This window comes from Myotis brandtii, unplaced genomic scaffold (assembly GCF_000412655.1).
Source record: "Myotis brandtii unplaced genomic scaffold, ASM41265v1 scaffold423, whole genome shotgun sequence".
Classification (NCBI taxonomy): domain Eukaryota; kingdom Metazoa; phylum Chordata; class Mammalia; order Chiroptera; family Vespertilionidae; genus Myotis; species Myotis brandtii.
This window is the reverse complement of record NW_005366214.1, coordinates 3,509,357-3,532,800: the sequence shown is the minus strand read 5'-3', so window position 1 is coordinate 3,532,800 and position 23,444 is coordinate 3,509,357. Positions and strand designations below refer to the sequence as shown.

General features: G+C 36.3%; 2 protein-coding genes across 3 annotated transcripts in view; one reads left to right on the top strand and one right to left on the bottom strand.

Moving 5' to 3' along the window:
* Positions 1 to 12,621, top strand: part of MNAT1 (MNAT CDK-activating kinase assembly factor 1) — a 205,994-nt gene extending 193,373 nt beyond the window's left edge. The window contains exon 8 of one of the 2 annotated variants that reach the window (XM_005874050.2): positions 12,171 to 12,621. In XM_005874050.2, coding sequence (XP_005874112.1) covers positions 12,171 to 12,291 — 121 coding nt within the window. In that variant the 3' untranslated portion in view covers positions 12,292 to 12,621. Of the gene's footprint in view, positions 1 to 2,972; positions 3,055 to 12,170 lie in introns of those variants that run through there. The other variant, XM_014545936.1, reaches the window with a different exon arrangement.
* Positions 12,622 to 17,718: 5,097 nt separating this feature from the next.
* TRMT5 (tRNA methyltransferase 5) overlaps positions 17,719 to 23,444 on the bottom strand; it is an 8,829-nt gene continuing 3,103 nt past the window's right edge. Inside the window, exons 3-5 of the mRNA XM_005874047.2 lie at positions 22,106 to 22,230; positions 18,672 to 19,326; positions 17,719 to 18,001 (exon numbers count right to left, since the gene is read on the bottom strand). Of these exons, the coding sequence (XP_005874109.1) occupies positions 17,922 to 18,001; positions 18,672 to 19,326; positions 22,106 to 22,230 (860 nt within the window). The 3' untranslated portion in view covers positions 17,719 to 17,921. The remainder of the gene's footprint in view (positions 18,002 to 18,671; positions 19,327 to 22,105; positions 22,231 to 23,444) is intronic.

Below are 23,444 nucleotides of genomic sequence, written 5' to 3'. Positions count from 1 at the left end.
AATGGTGATGGGAATCAAAATACTGGTTATGAAGAATAAAAGGAAGGATAGACAGTGAGAGAGGAAATAATGTAGCATTTTAACTTTTGAAATAAAATATACTAGGCTATGGGCCCAGCTGGCATGGCTCAGTAGTTGAGCATAGACCAGCCATGGGCAAACTACGGCCCGCGGGCCGGATCCGGCCCGTTTGAAATGAATAAAACTAAAAAAAAAAAAGACCGTACCCTTTTATGTAATGATGTTTACTTTGAATTTATATTAGTTCACACAAACACTCCATCCATGCTTTTGTTCTGGCCCTCCGGTCCAGTTTAAGAACCCATTGTGGCCCTCGAGTCAAAAAGTTTGCCCACCCCTGGCATAGACCTATGAACCAGGAGGTCACGGTTTGATTCTCGGTCAGGTCATATGCCCAGGTTGCGGGCTCGATCCCCAGTGTGGGGCATGCAGGAGACAGCCAGTCAATGATTCTCTCTCATCATTGATGTTTCTATCTTTTTCTCCCTCTCCCTTCCTCTCTGAAATCAATAAAAAGATATTTTTTAAAAGAAAAAATATACTAAGCTATGCATAGGATTGTGAAATATAGATCTGTACATATATGCTTGTGTATATATAAATGTGTGTAAAATTTTTCCCTTTTGTTTTTTAATAAGTAGGTATTGGTGTACTTGGGTTGCTCTGTTACCCTATGGTAAAAGATTAACAAGCAGGTCTACTCCTTATATTTTGTTTAATTTAAAAAAACAACACAGAAACAATCTCTACTTAGATCTTCATGTTTGGGGTACAGTAAAAGGCAGAAGAGAGAGGGCAACATTGTTATTGTTGGAATAGATGTAAGAATAGATAGGAAAGTCACAGAGTTGGAAAAGGAGAGGTACATACTAATTAGCAGAAGTAAAATATTTTGGAAATTTGGGCTATGAAAAGCCTATTCATCATGAAAGCATATTTTGTATTAATAGTATCAAAGAGAATACATAAGGTGGACAGGGACACTACACTTTATATAATGTCTGTTCTATGCCAGACGCTTTACATATCTTTTCTCGTTTAATCTTCTAAAAAATACTATGAGGTATTGTTGTCTTACTTTTACAGTTAAGGAAACTGAGGCTTGAAAAATAAAAAGCACTGTCCAAATCATAATGTTAATAAATTGTTCAAAGAGGGAGGGATTCAAAGTCAAATGTATCCATTTCCAAAATCTTTGTCTTTTCTACTAAACCATGATGTCTTTTTAAAAAATACACATTTTATTGATTTTTTTACAGAGAGGGAGGGAGAAGATAGAGAGTCAGAAACACCAATGAGAGAGAAACATCGATCAGCTGCCTCCTGCACACTTCCTACTGGGTGTGTGCCCGCAACCAAGGTACATGCCCTTGACCGGAATCAAACCTGGGACCCTTCAGTCCACAGGCCGACGCACTATCCACTGAGCTAAACCGGTTAGGGCTAAACCATGATGTCTTTATGTATTTATGTACTACAGGGAAAGATGGGAAGTGATGCGGGACAGAAAACTGAGGTTGTTTATTTTAGTTTAGAGAGTTTGCCATCAATAGAAAACCACACCAATGAGAAGAGTTTTCCTTTTGCAAACTTTGGAGAGTGCTTGACTACCATTGAACAAGGAACGAAACTGAATTTGTTTTCTCCATATGGAATCTTAGTGGCTATAAGTAGTAATATTAGCTAAAACCAAGGTCAGCTAAGAATGGTTCAAACAGTATTTTCATGCCAGTATTGACTGGATTAATGACAGCTGCAGTTGTGACTATTCTCTGTGCACTACTTGACTATTTAGTCAGGGGCACCGACGTCTTTTCCCTTAGATTGCCAAATTAAAAAAAAATGACAACAGCTACTACAATAGCTGTTTGTGTTAATGAATCCAAATTATACCTATTTTTTGGTCAGATTGGCAAAATACATTTTTTGGTGTGCTGTAGAATTTTAGTAATTGATTTATGTGTGCCATGAAATGGAAAAGGTTAAAAATCCCTGTCATAAGGAGTCTCTCTATAATCAACTGCATTTTTCCAGTCCACGATGCGGCCAAATACTTAGCTTATTTAAATGATCAGGTTCCTAACAATAACTTTTCAATGGCTCTCCATTGGCCTGTGAATAAATTTCACAGTTCTTAAACATTCCTATAATGACTTTAAACAAAATTGAATTTATTGGGGTGACATTGGTTGTATAGGCCTTCTTTTGGATTCTATCTGCCTACATCTCTAGCTTCATCCTTAGCTGGAGACACCTTTTTTGTATGTCTCAGTATGTGCGATGGCTTCTTGCTGCTTCATATGTGCTCTTCTGCTGGATCTCTGCTCTATTCCTCTGGCTCTTCCTCATCTTTTGGGTCTAAACTTACCTATCATTTTCTTAGGGAGACCTTTTCTAAACTTGCTCATGTTGGCTTCCCTTTTTATCCAAACCCATAGAGCCCTGATTTTCTCATTATATTAATTATTTAACATCTTTTTTCCCCTTGCTGAATTATAAGGTCCATGAAAACATGGAAAACAAGGTCCATGGAATCTTTGCTGTTTTATTCTCAGGGTTGCTTCAGTACCTGGCACATATTAGGTACTCAGTAATTTTATTTTTATTTTTTGAAGAATGAATGAGCCGCATACATATGAATTCTTGCATTTTCCCTGTCCCACCCTTAGGGAAAAATTACTCATCCTGCCTTTATAAAGATGTGATGAAATTTTTGGCACACATCTGTTAGCATGGACTTACTTCATAGTAAAAAATTACATTAGACAAACCAGAATTGGGCACTAGATTTTTAAAGGAAGTTAAAAAAATTTAGAAACTAGGATATTTATTTTTATAATACCTGTTTTATTTCCACCACAGAAGTGGCACTTGTCCCTCACTGGGATATACAATATCTACATATCTACATATGGTTATTTTTATATGACTCTAATGTGATTTATTTTTAGATTTTTCATGAAACTTTGCCTTCTCTCTCCCCTGGTTATTATCTTCAATAAATTCATAGGAATGAGTATCATGTTTTAAGAATCAGTAAGTAAAAACATTATACCATTTTTCTGCTTACTCTCATCTAAGTATATAAGAACAATACTGAAATTAGCCAAATGTAATTGTTGCTGAGATAAACATCTGATTTTGAGAAGTATATTTAAGATTTATAAAAAATCTTTTGATTTTGTTTTCATGGCTCTATTCAGATTTATCTCACCACACCTGATTCCTGAGATATTCCTATATTTGTCTGTATTAAATTGATGGAATCTGTTCTCAGAGGTCTGTCCATTGAGATATCCAGAACTACCAACTGCCAGTTGTTCATAGAATATATTACAGTTCTATCTTCTATGTGTTTGATAGTTCACACTCAAGTCAAGGAAGTATTCCTTTTGCTGTATAGTTTCATTAACTTTCAGTAGTAGCTACCTCTCCTAAAATACCTAGTGGATTCTTTGATAGCAATAAATCTCACAGTTTATTTACTTCAGTTATAGTTCAGAAAGACTTAAGTGAGCATCCTGTGGCTTTTAATTTCTGTATCTGAGCTTTGGTGTTCTGATGGTCTGAATGTCTGAAATAATTGGTCACTTGATTACCAAGTGTAGTAGTATAAATCTGAAACAGCTTTAATAATTAGTTTATTCAAGTTGTGTTCTCACTTGATAACTAGATAATAAAGCCAAGAGAAACATTATGACTGTTTGTGGAAGTTTGTTCTATTTTTGCTTGTAATTCATTAAGCCATATGTTTTTATAACCAAACAGCCCTCAGAATTATGGACATTTCTGACATGTAGTGCTTTCCCTATTTGTCTTAGAATATATGGTGATCAATTTCCCTCTGTAGATAGTTCATTATTCTGACCTCATGATTAAATTAGGATACCTGAGCACTAACCTCGGTTTTCAGAATATTTCTGCTCTTTAGTGTTAATTGTCTGAGCACACTATTGCTCTGATTGTTTTTAAATCTCATTGAGATAGACTCCAGGTTGTTAATGTAAATCTTTTATAGCTTTGGCTGAATTTCTTACAAGAGCTCTTGATCTTGACAGCTGAGATCAGATGGCTGATCTCTCTTAATGGTACTTATATTTAAATTTTGTAGGCTAGGAGGCAGAACTACTTGGAACTGGTCTGTTTAATGCATGATGGCTTTAAATGCAAACTTTAAAAAATGGGCCACCTTGTAAAAATAAAATCTTAGTCTCTAGAGTTCACTCCCTTTCTTAGTTTAAACCAGTCCAAGTTTTTAACTCTATTTTTTTTTTCTTTTAACTCTCCATAGGGCCTGGTAATTTGAGGTAGAGGGAACTAACATGAACTTCACATTTTCATTTCAATTTAAATTCCAAGATTCTTTGATTCTCTGGAGCCAAAGTTTTTTAAGGGTTTTCATGGGGAGGTTATGACTGGAGGGGAAGAGTACTGCCTCTTGGTCTTGAGTGACGACCCTGCCCTCTGCCCCTCGCTCAGAACTCAAAGCATTGTTGAATAGCACTAAAATGAGCTGAGTCCAAGACTTCAGCCAGATGGTCAATATAGGGCTTTTAAAGGAAGGGAAATGGTAAAAGAGTAATCTCAGAGGAACTCTCTTATGTTAAAGAACAGAGAAAATGAAGTCTTTCTGAAGCTAAGTGTAAATTATACCACCTTCTTTGGGAGCAAAAGCTGCTAAATGTAACAGAAGAAAATGACAGTGTAGGAAATCAAAGTTCAGGAACAAACTTCAATGTGGTTTTCTAAAGCTTACTCCCCTCTAAGGATCCATTGCCTCCTTTCCTCCCCCTTCTCCAAAGTTTGTTTGAAAGGGATTTTGATGGGTAATGGCAAAGGAAGGCAACTTTAGACTGAGTGTAAGTTAGGGCATAAGATACCCTTTGTACAGGAATTATCTTAGACATGCTTTTGAAAACATACTTTTTTAAAGCCTTATTAAGAAAATAATCAAAGGTATGATTTTTAAATCTTTGAGTTTAGTCTGCTTTTAGTAAAAATAAGGTATAATAAGGTATAGATACCAAAATAAGCAAACTTCTTTTTTCCCCTCCTTGGTTTCTGCTTATAAGATTTACAGGTATTTAAAATAAACCCATGAAAAACAGAAATACTGCTCTGGGATTGGCTAAATAGTCAGAGCAATTACCTCTGGGCTCCAAAATCCAACTGAGCTTGACTTTTGGAAATAAATTTGGCTAAGACTTCTTCCTCATTCAGTTGTATAAAGGTGTACATGAAATGATACTGACCTCTGCCAGAAACCCCAGGAATCCTATTCAGTGATGTACTTGTAACGGTCATGAAAGAATTAAAATAACACAGATGTGGATTAATGTGAAAAAGTAGGCAAAATACAAAATTCTCTTTGTGTGGTTTCAATGTGGCAGATCCTTGAAAATACTTTGGTGTACCACAATAATTAAAGTGTTTAAGAACATTAAGTTAAGGTACCTAGAAAATAAAGCCCAGAGTTGAATAACAGAATGAACTATGTTTTATTTTTGAAAATTGGAATTAATGTGGGTTACCATGGTGAGAATAGGTTAAAATATTTAACAGTAACGGTTTTGTGCAGCCCTAGAGATCAAAAACAGCAATGTAAATAGGCAGATCTTTAAAGAATCATTCTCACAGACATGTTTCATGTAAATGATTGCTAGAAGGGAAATGCATTTTCTTCAGTGCTATGCAGAGAAATTTTAATTGACTTGGTTTGGGCAGTGAGAATCTACAACTTAGCATTAATAACTCAAATATAAAAATATTTGCTCATTGCGCTGGATTATGACTGTGTTCAAGAAACACTATTTTCAAACACTAATTAATCATTTTAAATAAACTTTTTTTACACATTTATGGCATCACCGAGTATGACTGTTTATTACATTTTACCTATAAAAAGTTGAACTGTTTTATATACTTTTTATGGAAACAGTGCACAGTCATAAATTAAAAGATGCAACTGTTTTGGATATTTTACTGGTGGTCCTGTGTTTTCCTGCCAGCAGTGCAGCTGTTTCAGGTTTCTCAGGATAACATATAAAAAGCTGTATGTACACTGCAGGTTTATGTTTGAATTGCCAAGCCAGAGATGGTATGACTCAACTTTCCCAGAAGCAAGTTGTACCAAAATGTGATGAATCAAAACAGCTAGTTGCATAGTGGTTTGCATTACCACGATGAAAACCAGTTCTCATTTATGATAGTTGGCTTGTGAAAGTTGACAGGCATTCCTCTGTGGTACTTGAATTTTGCCATGAGTGAACAGCCATTGGAGCCAAGACTATGCTTTTCTTTTGAGAGTCTGAGGAAAGGATAAAGTCTGATATATTATCTGGAGTAATGATAAAAAATTAGGTAGAAACTTATATCAGGAATAAAACATAGCATTTCCAAGATACTTGTAAAAACTATTATTCACTTATTACTTGTGTGACAGTTATTTAGTTCCCAGTGATTTTATGCTGTGCCAGGTTGATTTTTAGATTTTCTAAGGTGATTTAACACTTACCTCATTTCTCGTGCATCAGAGTCTTAACAGTTTTCCATTTTATTGTGTTCTGGGAGGTAATAAACAGATATTTTTATGACCATGCAGTAGATTTGGTGAATTTTTATTTAAATTCTGTGGGACCTAAAGTTTTATCAAGAGTTTGACAATGATGATTTAATAATAGTAGTTTCCAAAGTGGGATTCATTCCACCAGGATATGTAAGATAGGATATAGGGAGGAATTATTGGAACTTTTATTAAGTATCTTTATCTCATCCTTTAATTAGTATATATTTTATAATATACTTATTATGTTAGTATATTATGTGTATAATTATGTATTATATACTACTAAATGTATATAATTTATAAATAAGTATATACATTTTGGAGATGCATGCTCAAATATTTTTTACTGCTATAAATATATTATAAAAAAGTTTGGAGGTCATTGCTCAATAAATATTTATTTCTCTTTTCCTTCCACTTTCCCCTTTTCCCCTTGGCAGAGAAGCAAAGGATTGAGTTAACACCTTGATTTGTGGCAATGTGAATAAATTACAGCCAATTCCAGGAGCTTACACCGCGTCTTACTTTGACCACTTTTTCTATTTGGCCTCTTATATCGCCATATATTTTTTTAATCACACAAGCTTATTAAACATGGATACAAATGAAAAACAGACTTGTTATTATGTTAGAAATAATAAGTTGCTCATGCATCAAGACTTTGACACACAGGAAGTTTGAAGGAATGAGTAGAAAAGTTTCCAAGTTATTAAAATGTTCTGGTGCCTGATTTATTCATTTGCCCTACCCGTAATTCTAAGGTGGGTGAAGCTCCTTTACTTCCTGAGGCCTGAAGTAACAATGTGGTTTCTTAAACTAGGCATTAATGCAAAGCTGGAAATATTTGTTTTGCAACAGTGCTGGTAGTCATGCTAACAAGTTGCCCTTCTTTGGATAGGATTCTCCAATTTTTTTTAGGCCTGTTTATCTACCTTTATCAAGGTAGAAAGTTTGAGTTGCTAAATAATTACATGTGATTGAAGAAAAATAGTGTCTTTATACTGTCTTTTGAGATCAGTTCAAAAGATTCTTCTGTATTTACTAATTGGGACATTCTTTTGAACTCAGACTCAGTCTCAGAGATTTCTTTAACATGAAATTTTCTAAGGTTTCCTTTCCTGTAAAAGAAGGAGACAATATATTTTGTAATTTTGAAACTACTAGTAGGTTATCTTCCTTCTCTCAGTTGTTTATGTATTTGTTTCAGAACATACAGGGTTGGCAAAAGTAGGTTTACAGTTGAGTACACAAAACAGAGTTTATTCTTGTATTATTAACTATTGTGTTATTTATTTGTATTATAACTAGAATTAAACTTACTTTTGCCCACCCCTGTGAATGCTGAATAGATAAGCCTTCCCCATCTGTAATTCCTTAATAACAGGAATAGAGTTCAGTGTGCAAATGTCTATAACACAACAATCTTCCAAGATCATTCTCTATTCTGATATCCTTTAGACAGTGAGTACAACTTTTTATTCTGTATGCACACTTACTCTTCACTTACAATTTTATTATATTTTAATTATAGGAAGGATAAAAAATAGAGATGAAAGCCCAAAACTTTGAAGGTTTAAAAAAAAATGTAATGAACGATAAAGGATTAGATTAGTTGCATGGGGACTTACAAAGAGTGACAGGCAATTGGTCCATCTTCATCCAAGCTGTTCCCACAAATGACTTCTAAGAATGCTTTCAAATAAATTCGAACAAAAGTAACCTTTTTAAAAGAAAACAAAAAAAAGTATAAATTATCATAGGGTAGTAGGCAATATCACACTAATATAAAGCGAATGAAAAAACAGTATGGCGAGCAGAACTCAGCAGAGTATTCATAAAAGAAGACTTAAGTAAATGTGTCTTTGCCCAAATAAACATTATCAGTCAAACCAAAAATCCTTGGTTTTGTAATGAAGACAGAAACAAGCTGTGATTGTCCCAAGCTCTGTGCTTTAAGGGTTCATCATTATAAATAAATCCTCTATAAATTAAATATAGGTCTGAAGGGCTTATAAAATATTGCCAAAAATCCTGCCACAAATGGTGCGACCCGTTTTCCCGGACTGGCAGGTTCCTCTGAGCATCCATGGGCTCTTACAGGGCTGCAAGAAGAACGCGCTGTGGATTGGGGCTGGCGCTGGCCCCTGGTCCAGGAGTGCGGTGTGCAGCGCTCAACCGGGCTGCATGGAGGGGTCTCCAGGGGGAGCCTCAAGGTCACCCCGTAGAGTGTGTGTTTGGGGGGTGGGGCATGTGTGACCTGGGCCAAAATCCTTGTTATCTGGACTGAGTGGCCCATAGCACAGTGCAGAGCCTGAGCCAAATCCCATTTTCTCAGCCCTGAGTTCCTGGACTTCCAAAAGTGGAGTAGCTTTGCCAGGTAGAGTGCCAGCCCCTTTAAGAGCAAAGGCCGGGGCATGTCTGTGAACCTCGCTAAAGTAGTAGCATAAATTCACCATGTCCCGCCTTCTGGCAGGTGCCTGGCTTGGCCTGGCGGAAACTAAACCGAGGTGTGTGTGGCGAGGAGAGGGGAAATCTCAGGCTCTTGGCTTGGACCTTCGGGACGCAAATTGTAACATAGGGTCCAAGGCTCCCCAGCATATAGCTTGCACACTTGAGGCTTGCTGGCGCCTTGTCCTCCAGCATCGCCCCTCTCCTCCCACACTTTCCCCCTCCCCGCACACACAGCTCGGTAGTGGTCTGGTTGCCATTGCCCGGTGTGGGTTTGAGTTCTGGACTGAATGCAGCTTAGTCATTAAAGGATTCCAGCTTTGAGAAGGAGTCAACAGAAGCTTAAAGTTTGGAGGCAATCTGTGAAAAGCTGAACTCTTCCAAATCTGCATTTGAGGAAGTGATACTCTTTCTAGAAAAAGTTAAAGGGAGAGAAATCAAAACATTCTGAGCAATTTGAATTGATGGTGGATATTTCAAAAAAGGATCCAGTCCTTGGAAGATGAATGAGAATCATTCAAATCACAGGTAGCTGAAGCCAAAGCAACCTTCAAAATATTTCAAACGAATGAAGGACTTAAGAGAGCCGTAAGATGCTTTGAGTGAAAATTCCCAACTTCAGGAAAGCCAGAAACAGCTTTTACAAGAAGCTGAAGAATGAAAAAAATGAGTGAACATAATAAACAGAAAATAACATTGAAGACTCCAAAGTATATGCAAAACAAATTCTATGTGATAATGAAAATCAGATCAAGTCTCTGATGAAATGAATGCTTGCAGCAAGAGTGGGCTGCTGTGCTAGGAGAAGACTTAAGGGATAACTTGGAATTGGTAATGAAAGAGTGATTCATAAAATGGTGCATTCTTAGATAATCAACCAAAAGGAGCTTTGAAGAAGCTGATTCATCCTGCTAAGCTAAAGGCTTCTTTAAAAACCCTTGAAGGAGAAAGAAACCAAATATACACTCAATTAACTGAAGTAGAAAAAACAAAGGAAGAGCTTATAGAGTGTACTGAAAATCTTCAGAATGAAGAAGCATCTTTACAGTCAGAAAGTGAACAGCTTGAAAATGAGACTCAAAAGCTTCAGCACAAACTTAAAGTAATGGCTAACCTGTATCAAGTAAATGTAATCATACTTCTTAGGAAAATAACAGAAGAAAATTACCTGTTAGAGAGAAAAAGGAAAAACTTTCTAAAGCAGGTGGAAAAGATCAGCCATGTAGCTGAAGAGTTGGAGACCTATAGAAAGCGAGCCAAAGATCTTGAAGAATTGGAGAGAACCATTCATTCTTTTTTTTAAAAATATATTTTACTGATTTTTTACAGAGAGGAAGGGAGAGGGATAGAGAGTTAGAAACATCCATGAGAGAGAAACATCGATTCAGCTGCATCCTGCACACTCGCTACTGGGGATGTGCCCACAACCAAGGTACATGCCCTTGACCAGAATCGAACCTGGGACCTTTCAGTCCGCAGGCCGACGCTCTATCCACTGAGCCAAACTGGCTAGGGCGAGAACCATTCATTCTTATCAAGGGCAGATTATTTCCTCTGAGAAGAAAGCACATGATAATTGATTGGCAGCTCAGACTGCTGAAAGAAACCTCAATGATTTAAGGAAAAAATATTCCTCCCTCAGACAAAAATTAACTGAGACTTAAATTGAACTTTGAGAAAAAGATCTTTATGCACTTGATGTTCCAAGTACTGTACAGCATTTGGCAGAGAGCATTCCCCATATGGTCCCTCACCATGGGGTTGACCTTCATCTGAAAGGAGAGCTTTTCTCTCATCAGATGTACATTTCAAATCAGAATTCCTCTTTAAAATTTGAATCTGCTTGTCAACATAGGAAATGTCGGAACCTGTAAGAATTTTTATGAGTTTATTTGAGCCAAACTGACAATTGCTGGGAAGCAAAAAGCTCAAGGGATTGAGAAAATGCTCCAGAGGATGGCAGTTTTGCACCTTATTTTATACACTACAATCAGAGGAGGAGGCAAGCCTAAGGGGAGTTACATGAAATCCACTGGTGGTAGATTAGGGAGGTGGGGGAAAGCAAAGCCCAGTGATATCTCGGATTGCATAAAAATAACTCAAATAGACACATACTTCTTTTACATTAGTGGGTATAGGATAGTTAACAGTTGACAATTAACAGGATAACAATAACAATGAGAGGGTCTTGTGGTCTCTGCTCTGATGGGAAATTGTGCCCTGAGGAGTATGGAAAAAAGAAATTACCCTGACATTCCTATCTATATATATAAAGTGTAATATGCAATTCGACCGGACAGCGGAACGACCAGTCGCTATGATGCGCACTGACCACCAGGGGGCAGACGCTCAACGCAGGAGCTGCCCCCAGCCTGCAGGCCCCGATTGCCCGATGGGGAACCGTGGGTGGGTGGCAGCGGACACAGGCGGTGCCAGGCCAAGGTGGGTGCGAGTGAGCGGGGCCCTAATCGCCCCACTGGTCGCCCCACATACAGAGGGCGACTGGCGGTGGGGGGCGGGGCCAGCGAGCGGGTGGGAACAGCGAACCTCTTGGTCCCTCACCCTGGCCAGCAGGCTCCGATCGCCTGATGGGGAATGGGAATTGGGGGTGGGTGGCGGCAGATGCGGGCGGCACCAGGCCAAGGCCGGTGCGAGCAAACAGGGCCCCAATCGCCCCTCTGGTCACCCCACAAATGGAGGGCGACCGGCAGCGTTGGTGGCTAGGGGCAGGGCCGGCTGCTGTCAGCCGGGGATGATCTGCCCTGATCGCAGGCCAGGCCTAGGGACCCTACCCGTGCACGAATTTCATGCATTGGGCCTCTAGTGTTATCATAAATGCAAAAGACAATAGACAGGTTTAGGTAAGGTAAAGATTGACCTTTGTCAAGGAAGATACCTGCCTAGGACAGGACTACACACCATGCCTTGCTTTTAGTTATGAAGTTCTAATTTCAGACTATCCTATGTGGTTACTTTAGATATCTGAGTTTGTAAGGCCTGCCATGCAGGCCTCTCTGAACTTGTTAGGTTTAGTATGTGGCGTCTTTTTCATCCACAGCTTTACCATCGCTTTTTAAAATGTTACCAATTTTATGTGCTTTTTATATCAATGCTACATTTTTGTTTTGTTTTTTAGGTATTTAAACCACGTCAGAGCTGCCTCTCCACAGGACCTTGCTGGAGGCTATACTTCTTCTCTTGCTTGCCACAGAGCACTACAGGATGCATTCAGTGGGCTTTTCTGGCAGGCCAGTTAACCTTTATTCTTCCTTTATAAGATTTGGACCTGGGAGCAGAGCTAGGGAGCTGACTAAAGTAAAGCAGACTTGTAAACTTGTAGCCATATGTAGTTGCACAACAACAGTATCAGCATAGCAGCTGTGCTAAAGTATTTACAAAGAGAACATTTCAGAACTAAGCTGAGCAATATAGTGCAAACATATTTGTGGGGAAAAGATTTTTTACTTATATTTTTTGAGAGGGATTGAAGCCTCATCTGATGAAAGATATGAATAATTTACCTATGTATATTTGAAATTGACAGACTTGTAAAATCTTTTTAAAAATAAAGCTAGACTGTATGCTAAGTTTTGTGGTTTTTCTCTTATTACAGTGTTTTACTTGAACACATTATAAAATGCCATTTGAATACAACATTTAGTGTTAATATCCAAGTCTATTATTTCTTCTCATAAAATGTTCCTTATTTTCTCAATGTCTTCTTAATACTAGTCCAGACAAGTGGATATATTTCCTTCTACCAGAAAGTTATGGCAAGTAAAACCTGACCTGGGATAAAGTCACTGTTTTAATATTAAGGACTCAGTGCCTGTTTTGAGCAGTGGAAAGTGAGACAAACCTTGATCAAGGTGTTACAGTTTCCAGCTGTGAGCCATACTTAGGCTAAACTAGAGAAGAGTATTAACCTGCTTTAATGACAAATTCAAAGAAGTAAGTTAATAAAACTTAATACTTAAATGGCACCTTTCACCTCCAAAGTGAACTCATTTTATGATGAAACTTTGGAGACCAACTGGAATGGATACATTTTAAATGAAATTTCCTTATGAGACTCTGATGTAGTTTCTGTTGAAACTTCAAAGATTTTTAGTATACCCAGGATTTTGCTTAAAGAGTTTGGATGTGGATAGGATGGATATTTGTTGGATCTCAACCATTTATGATTATTATATAGACCACTGGATATGGGACATAGTTTCTCAAGCAAATTAAGGGATTTCCTATCAAATCCCCATTTTAGCAGATGTTAATTTTATGAGTGGAAAGTTGTGTGAAATATCCTTATGTAACAACTCCATCTTACTTGACTAAGCAAGTATTAATTTCAGGAGTACATCTTCATCTTTACAGTACTTCTAACCATCTTTGATACTTGAGAACACCAAGGCATCAAATAATTGAGTAGGGCAAGATCATATACACAAGTTAGCAAAAAGCCAGAATTAGAAAACAGGTTTTTTGTTTTGAAGTCTAGTTTTATCTATACTCTATGAGGCTGCATCCTGTTTCTCTTATCTATTAGTATTCCCCAACTGAGAATTAGCATTTTTGATATAATCTATAAATCTATTCAAAGAACAGTGAGAACTTTGGACCTATAGTTAAGGCTTTGCTCTGTCTACTCTGCTGACAAAGCTAGGTATTGTCTTTCAAAAAGAAACACTATTACTAGTTCTCAGTACCTTGCATCATGTATTTAAATGGAATTAACTAATTAATAGAACATTTCAAAAACTTTTGAAACTTTTTTGAGCCTATCTTATTATTTTGGGAATTGCCTGCACTTGATTTGGCAAATAAATTCCAAAACTTCTGTGTCTTTCTAAATATTTTGCCCTTACTATTGCCATGTTTTGTTCAATAGGCAGAATTTAGGAGTTGTTAAATGATCCTATTAGATCAAAGGGAATGGTGAAAGCTAACCTAATGACAATAATTCACTAAATAACAGAAATATTCTAAATTGATTAGGTTGTTCCCTATCCTTCCAGTGATTTCCTCTTGGAGACAAAAGGTTGTATAAGTCTTTTATCTGCATGAATTACTTTTTTTTTTTTTAATGTTTTTATTTCTTTTAAGAGAGAGAGGGAGAGAGAAACATTGATGAGGGAGAAACATCATCCATCTGCTGTCTCCTGCACGCCCCCTACTGGGGATCAAGCCAGCAACCTGGGCATGTGCCCTGACTGGAATCAAACCAGTGAGTGACCTCTTTGTTCATGGGTGGATGCTCAACCATTGGCATGAATTACTACTTTTAACATTTTACTAGCACAGAAGTAATAGCTAACAACTACTGAGCATGTGCCAAGTATGATGCTTCCTGCTTTGTGCATTTTCTAATCCTTACAACAGTGTTAGTACTATTTTCCCCACTTTAACAGATGGAGAAGCTGAGGCAAGTTATTTAGAAAGGGCAAATAACTTCACAAAGGTCAACACAACCTAAAAGTAGCAGAATTTGGATTTGAATCCAAGTGGTCAAACTCCAGAGTCCGTGCTCTCGAGATGACTGTCAGGTTCAAACTTACAAACAACAGCTGTGTAAAATCATCTGAGTAGAAATCTTCTTAAGATTTCAAAGAAATTTTAATATATCAAGTACCTAGTTTTTTTATGAGATATAAATGACATAATCTAACCTTCTTGATATCCTGAGAGAAGTTAAGAAATTCATGACATAGAACATGATTGACCATTAACTACTCTCCTCCTTTTAAGCAGATATTAGTGGTATTGAATACATTTATATCATAGTTGGGATGCATTATTCCTTAATTTCATTCAATAAATATTTGATCTATGCTTTTTTTTAGAAGTTATCTTTAGGCTGTCAACAGGTGATGAGATCATCATTTCAATTTAAGGTGGCACAAAACTTGTCAAAAATTAACAAAATTAAAAATTGTATCTAATGAGCTGTCAGTTTCTAGTGGATTCATCAAGAGTTTAGTTATTATCAGCCATCACCATCAGAAAGTTTAGAGAGGGCCTAGATTTAAATAATGAAATAATCACACATTCATTTATCCATGCTGAGGGAGAAGGGCGGCGGCAGGGGGGGGGGGGGGTTAAAATGCTAATAGAAGCATTTAAAGATTATGTTTTCTTTACAACTACATACTGCATATTTTGTCTAATTAAGGCATGACTAAATGGAGGCAGGAATCTTACCACTTTACATGTACAAATAACATCATTTTTACCCGTACTTAATATTCATAACCTAGCACATACAGTACTAGAAAATTTTATTCCTACTTGCAATTAATTTTCTTCACCTAGAATAGATCAAGAGGAGGCGAACTATTGACCCCTGGCCAAATTCAACTACTGCCTGCTTTTGTATGCTCTGTAAGCTAAGATTGGTGTCTACATTCTTTTCAAGTTTGAAAAATGCCTAAAGATTAATATACTTTTTAATACATGAAAAGCATATGAAAGTCAAATTTCAGTGTCCATAAATAGAGTTTTTTGGGAACACAGTGTTTATGTATTGTCTATGGCTACGTTTGGGCTACTATGGCAGAGTTGAGAAGCTACAGACCTTATTATGACTTATGAAGCCTAAAATACTATCTGGCCCATTATAGAAAGTTTGCTGACCCCTGACCTACATACTTCTCCCTGGGAGGGAAAGGAGGGTAATAAAATTAGAAGTCCCAAACTAGTAATCCCCTGGCTGAATTAGCCCTCAAGTTCTTGCTTGAGGTTGGGTTGAGTTTCAAAATGATTTTTTAAAGTGCCATTAGATAAGGAATAAAGGCTCCAATTCATTACTTTTCTACACTTCTTATCATTGATTGTCTTCATCTACTTATATTACCTGTCTGGCTTCTGAAGGCATTTGAGTTTCTAATTAATGACTTGGATCAGGGGTCCTCAAAGCTTTTTCTGTAGGGCTAGATTGTAAATATATTAGGCTTTGTGGACTAAGCAAAATTGAGGACATTAAAATAGGTACTTATATAACAATAGATAAATTGGCACAATTTTTTAATTAACAAAATTCCAGATATAATTGAGTATTTTTTGTAATGCGTTTTTTGGGAAGAATAACATTTCCTTTAATGGGGATTCTAAGTGTTTCCTATCATTAAAATCAATTGTAAATTATCACTTATTAATGGTTATCTGTAATGAGATTTTACACATTTCACCTTTAAAAAAAAACATCTTTTTGTTATAGAATAGTAAAAAGCTAGGAAAACTCCAGGACAAACGGAATAGGGAAACTTAAAGATAGTTAAAACAGCAGTTTGCAGCCACCTAGTAAGTCCTATCTTCCCCAAACTAAGGATACTAAGGGTAAGTGATCTGCACTTCTCTCCAACCAGAGGGTTAATAGTTTAAATCACCCTACTCAGGGAGACATAACAGAAATCTAATTAAGTGCCATTTGCCAACCACACCCAAGGACAGACAGTAAGAGAATAAATCTCATTTTGGTATATTAGCATAAAGCTGATGAATATTCTTTTGATCTGCCCCTAAGACCTCCTCCCCTAAATGCCCAGCCTTTAAAAACCCTTAAAAATGAAGGTCCCAGTGCACTCTCTCTCCAAAGAGTATACCTGTGCCATTCCCTTCTCCCACATGCATGTATCCCCTAACCTAAGAGACCCCTTGAGACTTCCAACTTGGGGAGCAATGGGTAGCTTCAGCTCATCCCAGGATAACCCCCTGAACCTGTCTCCAAGGTCTCCTTTTCTCTGACTTCTGAGTGAGCCAAAGCAGCCCAGCCTGGGCTCTCCTGTTGCTTCTTCTCTGCCCTTCCTTGTTACACTGCCCCAAGTATGTTTTTGCTGCGGTCAATAAATTCTTGCTTGCTTTTCTACATTTTGTCTCTTGATTGAAATCCTTCCCTCAAGAAGATAAGAGCTGAGGTCTTCTCATCTCTTCGGTAACATTTTCACACAGATAGAGGTTGCCTAATACAGATATCAATCCAGAGCATATGATTCTGAGCATATTCATCACTTGGAAGGCATTTGTAAGACTCTATTAGATTCTTCCCTTGATATCTGCCTTTTAGTATGTCATTACACAGCACATTATTCACTTTCAATTGAAGATTAGGTGGAAGCTCAATTGTAGTTTAATGGATTTTGAAAGACAGAAATTTCCTTTGCATTTGCACCAAGGACCCAAAAATGCTGAACTCTGAAAGTAGCTACTGCTAATCTGTGTGTGAAGGGAAATCTTGTTTTAATTTTTTTAAAACATGTTTTCTTTTATTATTGAATTCTTTTTTTTTTTTTTTTCAGAGAGAGGAAGGGAGAAACATCAATTTGTTGTTCTACTTATGTATGCATTCATTGGTTGATTCTTGTATGTGCCCCTCCACTCCGCATCTGTGTCCCCCCAAATCTTATTATTTTGATTATTTATCAACCATTTTAAAATGTAAGAACCATTTTCAAATTACTTGCCATACAAAAACTGGTGGCAGGCCAGATTTGGCTGCCAGACATGGGTTGCATATTCCTGATCTAAATAATCTCATTTTTATTACTTTTAAGTGGTAGTATAAGAGTACTATATAAAACTTAGCAACAGTCTTCAGCTAAGGATGTCTGCAAAGTGATATTAGTGCTTTCCCAGTTAGTATACAAGAGACAGACATATTTAAAGGTATTTAAATAATTTAGATAATAAACATATAGTATAATTTAGGTAATAAAATGTTTAATAGACATTTCATTTAAACTTTTGATAATCCTCAATTTACAATAAAACATGGGCAAAATATAACAGTTTAATACTAAAGTAACTAAATGCCAAAATTTTATGAAATCATACAAATTATATTTCACTACATAACAATCTAGTGGGGAGATGGAGAAAATAGTTCCAATTAAGTCATTTAAGCAATTGTTGTTTTTTCTTCTGAAAAGGCTTTATCAGTCCTCTGGCGTTTAAGAGGTGGAGGATCTTCATGATTCTCTGTAACAGATCCAGAAAACTTATATTAGATAATAAAAGGCTAATATGCAAATCGACCAAATGGCAGAATGATTGGTCGCTATAACAGGCACTGCCCACCAGGGTGCAGACGCTCAACACAGGAGCTGCCTCCTATTGGTGAGTGTGCCAGAAGCTGGGCTCATGGCTGGCAAATGCAGCAGCGGTGAAGGGAGCCTTTACTGCCTCCACAGCAGCCCTAAGTATGCCCCCGGGGAGCAGGCCTAAGCTGTCAGTTGGACATCCCCCGAAGGCTCCCAGACTGGGAGAGGTCACAGGCCGGACTGAGGGAAGCCCCTCTGAGTGCACAAATTGTGTGCACCGGGCCTCTAGTATTAGATAAGATACTTAACATTTGAAAATATGTTTAAAAGGCAAATAATATAGGCTTTTTAATCTATTCAACTTATATGAATTCCTGTGGAGTTATTATTTAATGAAATAGCCTTCTACTATATTGAACAGTGTGACTTACTAAAATTTGTTAAATTGGGAGAAACCAATCACAAATGACAAGGGGACTTAAACTGAAATATCTAACTAGAATTAGATTAACCCACTCCAAATTTAATAAATTATATGAAATATATAGTCTAAGAAAGCTACATGAAAAGTATTATAGCTTACATTTAATTTCCCAGAAATTGCTCACCTAGATCTAGGGTCTGGTTCTTGTAGAGTATAACAGCAGGAATCTGAAAGGTGATGCATAACATTTCCTTGTTAGGGGCCACGTTTCTTACTAGATGAACTGAACTGCATGGATCCAAGGAAATGCCTAACACAGCTTCAGCTTGTTGCTGAACATCCTTAGCAGGATTAGCATCTTTGGAAAAGCTGTAACAGTGTACTATGGGAAGGAGCTCGCTGCCACATGGCTGCCCATCCAAAAGAGATTTGAAAGCACTGAGAAACTCAATTGCCTTTGCTGGTAAGTTCATGACAATGTGCACAGCGTGTTTTCTTTCTTTTGACAGTGGTCCCAGCTGCTGCATTAATTCTTCTCTGACTGGTCCTTGGAGGAAGTCTTTCCCATCCAAGTTAAAGACTTTTACTTTATTGTCCACTTTATTTAATTTACAGTTGTGCAGTAGCCATTTATAGGATTCAGGATTGAGATCATTGGCAAATACAGTGCAGTTTTTCTTTGCTGCTGGAATGGCAAAGGGCCCAACCCCAGCAAAAACATCAAATAGAACATCTCCAGGTTTGAGAAGTTCTGTGATACGGCTGTGTTCTGTAGAGAGACGGGGATTCCAATAGACTTTTGAAAAATCAAATTCATAGGTATAGTTGTTTTCCCGAACCTGAAAAAGGTATTAAGTTTTTGGTTAATTTGCTTAGTCTTCAATTTCAGCCATTGATATGGATAGATGCACCCATGCACATATACATATTTCAATATACTACTACTAGGAGCAAATAACAGTGCATTTAAAGGCATTTTGATTAGAATTCTGGTGTTCATGCTATACTTGAGACCAGTTAAAATCCTGCTTTAGACTTTTTCATGAGAAGTCATCTCTTCAAAGTCAAATGGCTCCCTATCTCATCCATCATAAAGGGCCATAAAATGATTCCCAAACCACATGAGGAATTTTTCAGATAGACCAATTGACTGGCTGACCTGATGGAGGGGAAAAAAATGTATAATCTGAAACAACACACTACCTGTATCTTCATGGTGAGTAGCTAAGTTGCAAACAGCACTTCCACATAGCACCAAGTATTTTGCTATGTTTGTAGATAGTTACTTGGACTTTGCAACTTTCATATTTATAAATTAGAACCAGTGTATAGAACAAATCGTTCTCTTTTCTTCTTTCCCAATTTGAATTCATAAAGAATCAAAGGCCAGAAAGTTCTATAAATCTGATAGAGATATGTCTTTTATATTCTGCTTTCATGGGCTTTACTTCCAAATTTGTACATATTTTTTCCCCTCACAACCACATCAAATGCTCTGGCTATATTAGTAAGGTTCCAGAGTTGGAAATATTTCTTCATGATTCTGCCCAATTAAAAGTCTTTCTGGGTATACAACCTGGAAGGTTTAACTATGTCTTGTGACTACTTTTCCTGAAATCTCCTTTCTACTCCCCCTTTTTAGTTCCTTAATGTGAGGCACAGATCTAGTTTAAAAATTAGATTCTAAATATCCCTCTGGTTTTCTTCATGCTGCCTTTGATACCTCACTCCCTTAGTCAGCATTAATTTCAGCCAAATTCACTCTCAGGAATCTTTTTACTTAAAATATACACACATAGTACTTAAATGTTGTATGAACTCCTAAAGTTTATCTTAAATGTGACTCTTTGGAGCACAAAAATTATACTGACTTTTAACATATATTTTATGGTAAAAGTATTAGGTATAACATATGTCCTAAGAACAAACTTCATAAATTAGGAAATCAATTACAAAGCATTTATTACATTACAGAAGTTTCTTAGAACGTTTAGATCTCTTGAGAAGGATGATGTTGTTACCTGTTACCCTAAGAGTCAGTACCAAGTGAAGAACATGCACAATGTTCAATTAAGTGTATGCCTTAATATCGACTGAAATAAACACTGTTATTATCAAAGGATTCACATTCAAATTTTACTTGCCATAACAGACCTCATACATTATACACAAGTAGTAGGCAGTGGAGGTTTGCTGTACAGGGAAAGACCATGCATGGACTCTGGAGTCAGAAGCCTGGCTCCAAACACCCTGCTCAGTCATTCCTTGTTACTTTACCTGCATAAAGAGCATATTAATAACAACCATCATTATCTTGTGGGCTTCTTAGGATTTGCTACATTTCAAGCATTTAACTCAGGGCCCAACAGTAAGTGTGTAGTAAATGGTATTTTAATATTCTGATATTAAATTATGGAGAGATAATATACTTAAAATAATATTCACCTAAGGTTATGTGTCCTAGAATTTTAAAAAATAATTATTTTGCATAAATTCTGTCCTGAGTTTTATAAAGTCCTGTTTGAAAAATATGTTTAACATTTTAAGAGTGGCCTTTGTTATTAAAATTTTTGTCAACTTATAGAGTTTAGCCTATTTTCTAGCTTGGGTACAAAATTTCACATTAACATATCATACTATAAGACTTTTGGCCAAAAAATAGTTTATTACATCCAGCACTCCTGAGGATTTTGGGGGTGGAGAATTATAAATTATTTTATATCAGGAATCTATTCCTACATATTTTAAATTATGTTTTTCTTTGAAATAGATTTTTCTTATAAAAGAAATATTTGGGCAGTAGAAAAGTATAAAGATGATAACAAAGGTCACCAATAACACATAAAAAATATGCCCCCTGTTAAACATTCTGATATATGTGCATATTTACATAGATATTTAGTTAAAATTGAACTATGTTATATACTTGCTTCACCTGTCAGTGGGCAATTTATTTTAATAAGTATGGAGCTAAATAACCTTTAATGATGGAATATTCCATTGTATTGTTATACCAGAATTTAATGAGTACTCTACTGATGAACATTCAGGTTGTTCTCATTCGTTCACTTACTTTGTTACTATAAAAATAACGATGAAGAACCTAGTGCATACATCATTATAATTTTGTTTACTTACACCCTTGGGATAACTTCCTATAAATGGAATGCTAGGTCAAAAGACATACCTATTCAAAATTGTTATACAGGGTGAGGCAAAAGTAGGTTTTTAATTGTGATTATATGAAGCACAGTTTATTCTTGTATTTTTATTTATTAATTACTGTATTATTTTCCGTATAAACAACTATAATCCTACTTTTGCCCCACCCTGTGTATTATCATACACTTGTCTTGAATGTATCAAATTTGGACTCCCATCAATAGTATATGGAAATGCTCACATTCTCACATACTCATACTGGGTATTACTACTTTTGCCCCACCCTGTGTATTATCATACACTTGTCCTGAATGTATCAAATTTGGACTCCCATCAATAGTACATGGAAATGCTCGCATTCTCATACTCATACTGGGTATTAAAAATATTTTAATTTTTGTCATCTCTCATTCTAAACATTAAATTTTATATAACACGACACTAAGACAAAAATACCTTGGTCATCATGTTCTCCTCTCCATATAGCACTTCCATTTGGAAATTTCGGTAAGTGTTATCTATATGGTTGATTTTATTTACTGCTGAGGTGATTCCTGGATTTTTGTCAATCATAACTTGGCCTAAAAGAAAAGATTAAAATTCATATGAAATGTTGCCTATTGAATTAAAAAAAGAAAAACTAAAACTGCATGAAATGGAAATGAAATGTATTTTCTTTGGTTTTATAGATAAAAACTGCATCTAATGTGTGTGAAGTGACATGCAATTCTAAAAATTCAACAGATTACTAAAAATTAGCACCCAGCAGCCTCCAATATAAACACACAATAACTGTATGGGTACATTTTTAAGGAAACAGTTTTGAAGAGTTTGGGTCTACCTACTATTTTTCTATGTTTTTTGCTAAATCTCAAATGTACCAATACTGCAATAACTAAAAAGGTAGATCATAGGGAATTTGTAAAGTATAGAAAAAAGAGATGTAAGGCCCGAGGCAACATCTCAGAAAACACCAGCCCTGTAGCCACTGGCCTCAAATCAAAGGTTTGTTTTACTGTATATTTGAAATACATGCCTCCACTTTGGAAATATATACCAGCAAAATAATGTTTTCAAATAAAGGAAACAGATTCTTCAGTCTTAGCTAAATAAAATTTTCATTTAAATTGTTCCTTTTGTCAAATATTTGCTACAACAGAAAAAGCTACCAAAATAACACATAAAATTCACCAGAAATGGTATATTGATACCCTTTAATCAAAGCCTACTTTTTTTTGTCAGCAGTTAAGAAATTTATAAGAATCTGCATTCTATCTCATTGCATAAGGAAAAATAATTTGATTTTTAAGTTACTTAAAAGTACTCAATAATACAAATATGCTGAAATTCAACCGAATTTGTCCAATTTCTCTCTGATAACTAGATACCTGATTTTGAATATGATAATATCAATAAATTCTAGTCAATCATTGTTCTTATCCTGTTCTGCTTCAGGTATCAGAACTCAATCATAGGAAAGCCTGGACTTGACATTTGCACCCAGTCATAATTATAAGGGTCTACTTAAGTATTTATTATGCTATAATTATGCATTATCAGCCCTTTTCATCAGTAAAACAAAGGAAGTGCATAACAGCATATTTCTCAAATCCTACCCATGCAAAATACCAAGCACTATATTTTAAAGATGAAAATAATTCCCAGAAGTTCTGACTATTATTCTACATTAAAATAATCTGGAGAATGCATGGGCATCAAATACTCATATAATGACAAGTGCAATTTTGATTAGTTTTTTTTACTTTCTTTTTTTGAGGAGGAGGGGGAGGAGGAG